This window comes from Bombus impatiens, unplaced genomic scaffold, assembly GCF_000188095.3.
Source record: "Bombus impatiens unplaced genomic scaffold, BIMP_2.2 scf_0064, whole genome shotgun sequence".
Taxonomy (NCBI): Eukaryota; Metazoa; Arthropoda; class Insecta; order Hymenoptera; family Apidae; genus Bombus; species Bombus impatiens.
In genome coordinates, this window is record NT_176483.1 from 272,193 (window position 1) to 281,530 (window position 9,338).

The 9,338-nt window shown below is 33.6% G+C and overlaps 1 protein-coding gene across 1 annotated transcript in view; it reads left to right on the forward strand.

The window, feature by feature from the left end:
* The window catches only part of LOC100742007 (ras-GEF domain-containing family member 1B-like), a 241,605-nt gene extending 232,334 nt beyond the window's left edge, over nucleotides 1-9,271 (forward strand). Inside the window, exon 12 of the mRNA XM_024372422.2 lies at nucleotides 118-9,271. Within this exon, the coding sequence (XP_024228190.1) occupies nucleotides 118-139 (22 nt within the window). The 3' untranslated portion in view covers nucleotides 140-9,271. The remainder of the gene's footprint in view (nucleotides 1-117) is intronic.
* The last annotated feature ends 67 nt before the right edge of the window (nucleotides 9,272-9,338 follow it).

A 9,338-nucleotide genomic window follows, 5' to 3' on the forward strand; every position in this document is an offset into this window, starting at 1 on the left:
AATTTTTATCGTTTTTATTTATTTAATATCTTATTCGACACAAATCTGACATTTAATTAAAACACAGCTTTCAGTCGCACTAAATCACGTTCGTTTTCTTCAACTTCCTCTCGGCAGGTCTGAACTGAACGCTCAGTGAAAAAGAGCAATCATGCAACGCGTCGAATGGGAGCGATACTGAGATAGACGCACTCTTCTAAACTTCGTTCCAAACAATTAATCAGCCACGAATCTCTCTTACGAAAAGGGAAAACGAGCTTAAGCAACTAACATCCAGCGAGAAAACAGCGAAAAAGAGAGAAGAACATCGCAATCGTGAACAAGAGACACCCGTACGATGACGAAACGTAAGAAAAAGAAGAAAATTCAAATTGTAGCGATTTGCTCGCGAACGACAAACGAGAAGAAGAAAAACAATGATTCATCGTAGTGATCTCGCGTCATTTAAGGACACCCTTTAAGTGTACTAAAACGATCAGTGCAATCGTCTCGACACTTTCTATAAAATGCTCTCAACTTCGAATTCCATTTCTCTTAACCACCAATTTATCAAATACTTTATTACACTTTTCAGTCGTGTATTACGTAAAACAATATTATACGTATATCAATACGACTTAAATTTTATCGAAATGAAATCTCATCAGACCGAATCTTCGAATCGAATTTACAAGATCGAAATAAATATTCGATCGTGTTCCATTCACAGTGTTGTTGCATTACATACATCGAAGCAAAGAGCGCTCTTCAAAGAAAGAGACATCATAGGTAAAAACTGCTCGAAGAGGCGACTCTAAGATTCCAAAGTTCGAACAAAGGAAACAGAGATCGATTGCACCGATTGAAATCGTCTATCGATCAAGCGTACTTCGGTATACATTGAAAACGAAGCTGATCTGTTAGTACGAACATGAAAAAAAAAAATTCATTGAACAGTATCGCGTAGCAGTAAGTATAGTTCCTAAGCCCGAGGCCGAACGAAGAATCGTTCCTCGATCGCGAAAATTTCACAATTGTGGCACAGCCTCGTGAACATTCGTTTTCGAGGAATCGTTTCGTACATTTTGGCCGACCCTTTTTGTACATAGTCCTTTTGATATACGCTAACAAAACTCCTAGGTGTGGAACAGAGGATAATGGAAAAATAATAAAAAAGAAGAAAATAGGTTCGTTCCTGTAGAGTAAGCTCGAACGTTGTCGTTTTTAAGGTTCTAGGTTACACGTTAGTAACAGACGACGGTCGTCGTGCACGTACTTAACGAACGAGAAAGACGAAGAGAGGAAAGGGAAAGATAGAGAGGAGAAACGTTTGACAAGATCAGTAAGAGAGGACACGACCCGGTAGTAACGCGCGCGGCTTTATGCCGTTTGCAGCTTTTCAAAAAGCGTTTCCATTGTCCCAATGTTGACGATGTCGTTTGGGTTTTTTCGAGTGTTCACGCGGTGACGAGCGCGAGATTACAATTTCTCTCTTTTTTTTTTAAATACGTTCGTCTGTACTTTTTTCGCGAATAAAAAAATCCTCGTGTAAGAGTAAATCTTTTTTGGTCTCGGTGAACCGTTTCATTCGCGTCTACCTAATGGAGATATGTTCATTAGAATTTTTATTTTACATACATATGTATATTACCGCTGAGAAGTATCCAGATACCTGGTTATTTTCAACAGAATATATTTTAATTAGAAAATTACGGATAAATCAATGGTTTTATCCTTTATAATTATTATAGCTACGTACAATATGCTGCGTATTAGCATAGTGCTGTAAGTCAAAATTTTAACAATCACGTGTTTTAGCTTTTAAATGTATTGTCTCTTTAGTCTCATAATTAATTAAGTTCCAGTTTTATTCTCTATCATAATATACTTTCATAATTTAATGAAATACAATCAAGCTTTTATAAACTAACAGTGAACTGACTTACATCATTATAATCCTTGCTAATTGATTTTTGCAAATCGTTAAAACATATTACTGCCATGTTTTTTAATGGATAATTTAGATTTATGCCTTGGTGATTTCATAACAGGTAACAAGTGCTGCTTCTAGTTACTCATATAATAATTCATCACTAATTTGTATACTTTGATTAAATTCATGCACTGTTACCACAAATCGATCAAAGTATCTGGATATGTACGCACGGTGATGTAAATATTAAATCGAAGCAATTTTGGAATATCGTTAAAAGCTTAACGTTAAAAGTTTCATTTGGCTTGCGGTAATTTTAGCGGCGACGTTAACGCGTACGTCGTTTGATAGATTGATTTTTAGCTCGCTATGTATGCTGTATGTGATACATTATAAAAAGTTAATCGAAGGTTCAGCGTATCGAGAAAATTTCACTCGAGAACTCACTTTTATTTGTATATGAAAATCAAAAGGGAAAAATGTGGTAAATCTATTTCTGCCAATTCTCCGTTAGATATTAGTAGCGAAAGTTAAAGTTTAACAACATGGAAGGCTTTTCATGATGTTAAAAAAACTAAGTTTCCTTTTTCTATAAAACATTTTTTTCATGACAGAAGAGCCGGGAACCTGTAAGAATTATCTCAAGGAATATTTTGACAAGTGAAATAAGCTTTTTAAAAATATAATCTCGAAGCTACTCTTTGAACTTGAACAGCTATTAAAAACGAGAAATATGACTTATCACGTCTTTCACCTATGGTATCCGTATATCTTCGTGTGCTTCTACAAGAATCGAGAAGTTCTTGTCTCTCTACTGAATATCAGCTGAAAAAGAAGAGAAAACATTTGAAACGCGCGCGTCACCGTTAAAATCTAACTTCGTATTTTTGAACAAGTTTGAACAGAGTATGATCGATCTGTCCGAAATCGAGCCCAGTAATAAGGTAATGACTTTTTCTTTTCCTTTTATTCGTTCTCCGAATGAACTCGCGATACAAAAGGAAGAAACGCAGAGATAAATGGACGAACTGAGGGCGAAGGTGTTTTGAGAAAAATATAGGGACCAAGAGTTCGTTTTTTCAAGAAGGTAACCGAAAAATCGTGAATCGTGATCCAACGATCGCGATCTAAATGGAGGAAACGCAAAGGCAGACTGTCGAATTTTCCGCTCGCTAACTCGTAGCTTCGCGTACTGAGAGAAACACCTTTGCAGTCATTAGGCATTTAAGGCTAATCTAGGCGATTTGCGTCTAGTTATAATTACGAGCTGCGTACAACGTATCAAATAATTTGTTATTTTTATTTAAAATATCTGCAAGATATATGATGTATCTAATTATTCACTTGATTAATTATTTTCATCGTATGTAAAAAACTGTTTCGCAGTTTAAATACTATGAAAGTACGCATTCACACGCGATAAAATGTATTTGTACATTGTTCTATTTTAATTTAATTATTTATACGAACGTATTGTACGTTTTCTTTTGCACTCCCTGTACGGCGAGTTCTTTAAGACAAGTTGAGCTTGTGTTTGAGTAAACGAACTATTTCGTAGGAGTTTTAAATAACGTATTCAGTAAATGTGTACAAATCTTTTGTTATACGTTTGTAGTATTATTTTCGTGAGTTTGTTGTATAGATATTGGGTGAAAAGTATTTAAACGAATCAGAGGCAGCTCTTCTTGCCTTCAGCTTTTAGATTGTAGTCTAGTGTATCTCTTTTTTACTGTTCCTGTGTTATTTATGCGATCGTATTATGGATGTAGAAGGAAAATTCTGTAAGTTCTAAAATTGAGGTTTTGAGAAAAATACTTTCCTTTTTTTCACAAGAAATATAAAAATTTCTGTTCTATTATTTTTCATCCTGGAAGAATGAGAAGATTACATTGAATTACAGATTGTTGTATAATTTGAAACTGTGACATTCTCTTTTAAAAATACGATTATCCATCGTTATATTATATTTTATACAATTTCTCAATTTCGTACAATCTTGTACATCCTACAATTTCAAAATGAATAACTTCAATTAAATATAAACTTAACGGATTTTTCTTAGATAGCCACGGTGTTATACAATATGCAATATTTTATTATCGCAAAATATTTTTCTATACTTATCTAACGCACGATGTTTATCCGTTTATTTATAACGAAGTATCTTTAACGCTCTGTTTCGCGTCACAATAAACAGTAAACGTTTCTCGTAGGTGTTAGCACCTTCGATAAATGTATCTTGCTCGCCGTTCTCTCAGTACGAGAATCAGAAAAAGAGAAACAAACGTGTATCATATGCAACAGAATAGCGTCGTATGTACGAGGACGAACCAGAGTCTACGCGAAGATCGCGTAATAAAGAAAGTATAATTCATTGATCGAGCCACCAAAATCGGGGATATGTTATACGCCAGACTCCTTTCTTTGGAAATCGTTTGATAAAAATCATCATAGATGTATATTCCGAGGAATTCAAACGATATTACAACAATCGTTCTAACGTAAGTTTTTAGTAACATTAGGATAATTTAATTTTGACGAAAATTATCGTACGTGTTGATGAAGGTATTAAAATGTTAAAAAATGACAAAATCGATGGTGGATGTAATGAAAAAATTCTAACTTAATATTTTGGTGGATTAATTCGATTATAGTATGTTATATTAATTTGTATAACACAATTCATAAAACATTCAGTGACCAGACATAAACCAAGCTCAATTTACCCCTGAATCTAATCTAGATGTAATTCAGTCCTAACTTACACCTACCATCCAACATAATCCAGTCCATCATTCGACTTAATCGAAATGTAATTTAGATAACGAATCGATTTGATCATCCCCTTGATCTAGTTCAAATTGAAGCTCTAGAACTATTAGGTGCCTGTGTAAATATCTATTTAATCTTATTTACACAATGGTCATATGAGTATATATGTATATATTTTAAATTGTGTAATACAATGTTATTTTTATCAGGAACTTTCGTATTTGTAAAAATTGTTACTATCTTTTAATATTAAAACGCTCGTATGAATCACTTATTTGGCATGTAATAACGAGAAAAATAATAGACAAGTGTTTACTTAAATAATTTGTTAACGAAAGAATTAGATTACATCCACGTAAAATAGTAACTATTTAAAGTTCTAAAGTAATTCAATACTTCCATCGCAACACGTACATTCGCTATCAGAATCCATCGTTCCATTCGTATCACAATTCATTACAAAATTCACAATTGACTTTTGCAATCCTTCTTTCACTAAAATCACGTTCAATTTTTACAAAATTTTCTTTATAAACACTTCACCACACCTGTAAATATTCACGACGATATCTCATCTCTTTCTCCATCGATTTTATAAAACTAACATAAAAGTCAACTCTACACAAAAAAAAAAAAACTCCACCTCAAAAAATATCGCTCAAATAAATCAAGGAATGAGTCTGGCCATCCCGAGAACGTTCTCACGTTAGAATTGTAACGAACAGTCGACAATTATCCATGCACGTTTATCATAAACCATAACACGATTAATCTGTCGAACTTATCGTAAGGAGTAAATAGTTAACGAGTGTTATCGTTGTAAGCGCATCGCGTTGTCAATATTCCAAGAGAGGAATCTCTGTAATACTACACACCCATCCGAACGATCATTAACTTGCCAAGGTCCGTGATTCACGTCGGAGACGTTCACGTTCTCCCCGAACAAAATATTATAACTAAAAATTATATGCAATTCCCTTATACGAAAGTATATGCGATACCTTCTTATACAAGGTGATTTTTTCGTTAGTTGAAAAAAATTCAAAGGCAGTGCCGCCACATTGCGGATCGTACACTGTCGCGTTTTCATATTATATGTAGTATACATATATAAGTCGTTCGTACTCTAATCTAGGATCTACGGATCCTAGAAGGTCGATATTGGGTTGCAATCACGTACACTCAGTGTTAGGACACATTTTCTTCTCTTTTTCTCAAATTTGTTTAATCGTCTATCAAGACCACTTACTCTTCTTCGACTGCTTTCACATTACTTCAGGGTAATGGCTTTCAACTTCTTATCTTTAATGAGCCAAAGGCTTAAGTCGTTACATGCATATAAAATACATACAAAATCTGATATCGCTGACATATATAAACACATATATTATATAAAAAAAGACATTTTATTTATAATATCAATTATAAAATTGTAATCATCTTCAAACTGCTTAACGCTTTCAATGCTACAGATCTCATCATAGTGACACGCAGTGACACTAATTGAAATATTTCAATTAAAGAAACAATTCAAATTAGGTATGCTAAGTATTAACAGTATCCTATTACGGATGGCAATCTTGCACGTTATGACTTGACCAACTAAAAAATCACCCTGCATCTTATACGTATAATAAGAAGGTACCTTTTGCTTGTATCAAGGGAGAAATGTACGATGATCTCGTTTCGGCAGCCAGACGATTCTTTTTCACAGCCGTCTCGACTGATTTCGCGTGGACTTAACTTTGATTTCACGACGAAGCGAATGGTCGTCGCGATATTTTCTAGCGATCGCTTTTTTCTACGATTTTTCTAGCACGAAAGTGACGAAGGGAAAGCGTGTTCGAAACGACGACGAGGCGAATTTTCGACGACCAGAGCCAGGGAAATCGATCGAGCGTCGTGTGAAATCGATCTTCAAACGAGAGATTAAAGGGATAATTATAAAAAGGGCGGAGAGTCTGAAACACGCTGGCACGCGTCTTTCTGCCCCGTTTTAATGAATCCGCAAGGACATTGAACTACGTAACGATTAACCCTAATAGTTGCGATTCTGTACATAAAAAGGAAAGTCGTGTATATATATATAATTATATGACACATAAACATATGCGTATATCTATGCGTTATCTAGGGTGTAAGGTTGGATAGGTCGTAACCGAATTTAATGGAAGAGCCACGGCGTGAAAAAAACGAAGGTATCACGTGAAATGTGGTTCCTTCGTGTTTTCTTCGATGCCGTCGTGCGTCGACATAGAGAATCGAGGCCTGTCGACCACGTTAATCGCCGATCGATCGATCCGAGATCGCCTAACGATACCTTCTAGTACACAAGAACTACATTCACCTTTGAATGATTGATTGATTGATTGATTGATTCGGAGAGAATACGAACACACTTGCTTACTGTCTAGTCACTAGATCGTTAGTCGGAGGTCCGTGGTCGTGTTCGCGTCGCGATTCGAAAACACGAGCACTTGCGTTACAATGTCTTAATTAAGAATTCTTTTATGATATATTTGTGATTCTACGAGTTAAGAATTTAAAATTTATGTAAAATCCTGTTTTTATTTCGCTTCATTTTGGATTCCTTTTGTAGCCTCTTTGAGAAGAATTTTTACGGATCGGTAGAGAAAAGACTTTTATATAATATTCTGTTACATATTAATTGTAATATTGCAATTTAAATTAAAAGTATACAGTCATGTTAAAGCTTAATTAAAACTGTGTATTTTGGTTTCAAAGATTTGCGCAGTTCCGAGATTAATTTACTCGGATCAGTGGTTTTCAGTGTCAGGACCTTTTGTTACATCTTTTACATCGCAGAATTTTTTATTATTTTATTTTTCTTAATTTATTTTTCAAGTACATCATGCAGGATGTATGTAAACTGTAGATGAAGTTGAGAAATGGTCGACTGTAAACCAAGAATAACGATTAGTTTAATAATCCTTTTATAAGTGAGCTATTTTATGGATTTTATTTTATAAAAACCCTATCGTTACAATGGGAGAAAATTGATGGGATATTCAAAATTGAATTTTTTAAATATTATTCAAGTACGATGATCTTGAACATCTTACTACATTTATTTATTTGTTTTCACTTGTTATTAACTTTTAAGGAAACAAATCTACATCCAAAATGTTGTTTTAATTTCCTTACATCAAGAAAATCTTTTTATTAAATAATCTTTAAATTGAAATAAGTGCCACGTTTTCTTATCGAGTCAGAACACGTATCGCGTTATGCCTAAATTAAGAGTATTCGAGTTAGAATTAACGTTAAGTTTCGTGTTAAGCGTATTTTTGGTCGACATTCCCTTAATTATAAGGCGTTTATAATTGCACGATAAAGAGTTTTATGTAGGTCAGCGTGTTATTTCATTCGCCGATTTCGCTTGCGTGTAATTTTCTTTATTATATTTCCCCGTCGATTCCATCCAGAATAATCTCGTGACGATCGTTGTTCCTTTCCCAGTGAAGGGTCGAACATTTAAAAACTCAATCCTACTATAAAAAAAAGAAACAGGAAAAGAAAAAAATTAAAAAAAGATAGGAACAAAATCGATCGTTGCAGATTTTCATCGATCGAATTTAACGATGTTTTTTTAGATTCGATATTGAAATGAGAAAATCCATGTAACTAGTTGAACAATCGACAGCTCGATTCTCCCTTTTTTTTACCATTTACAATTCTATAGTCGAAAGTCCTTAAAATAAGAAACATACTTGTCAATATATTTAGGATATTCAATTTATACAGCTGTTAGTTCGAAAGTAATCGAATTCGTAATGTATGGAGAAAATATGGAACGATGCGTGACAATTTGTCTTTGTTATCTTTTCATTCATCAGTTGCCATTTCTTTCTATTTAAATCTATCTTACATTAAATATCTCTAAATTTTGTATTCCCAATAGAGAATGTACAATTTTTACATTATTTTCCAATTTCATTCTATATAGTTTATCCTATAATTCAATATAAAAATCATTGTGATAAAGTTCAGTACATATACCTAATGAAAGTGGAAAAAATATTCATCATCATTTTAAAATTTATAATAATCGTACAGTCTTTTTTTCATTCTAGTATTTCATCAACCAATTTCCTGTGATTTCTCGATAATTATTATTTTTATCTAATTTTACAAAGACAAATATAATATACAATGGCAAGAAGCGAGAATAAATCCATACAACTGAATAACTGCCAATGTTGCAATAAAGTCAATAAAACAAGAATTGTTTATAGATGATCCAGCTGTCGATCGATCAGCCTAAGTAGATTACGTACAACGATTTCTTACTAATGTTACATAACTTTTTGCAAATCTCGTAACATAGATTACCGAAACCTTTATACCATTTTTCTTTCTGTCGTATTCGTCTCATCGTTTGTACATCGATTTTTATTATCCAAAATACGTGGAAAATTTTGGTTTCAGCGCTTTTCGTTTTCATCAAACCGAATATGTTGGGACTATTGTACATAAATAGGCTCAAACATGTAACAGCGACAAGACAACAATTACAATTATTGTAGAAACGATGATGTCTTACGAAATAAACTACAGATTAATGGACGTTTCTCCAACGAGTATTCTTCAAAGCACCACCACACCAAAACTATGTTAAATACAACATGAACAT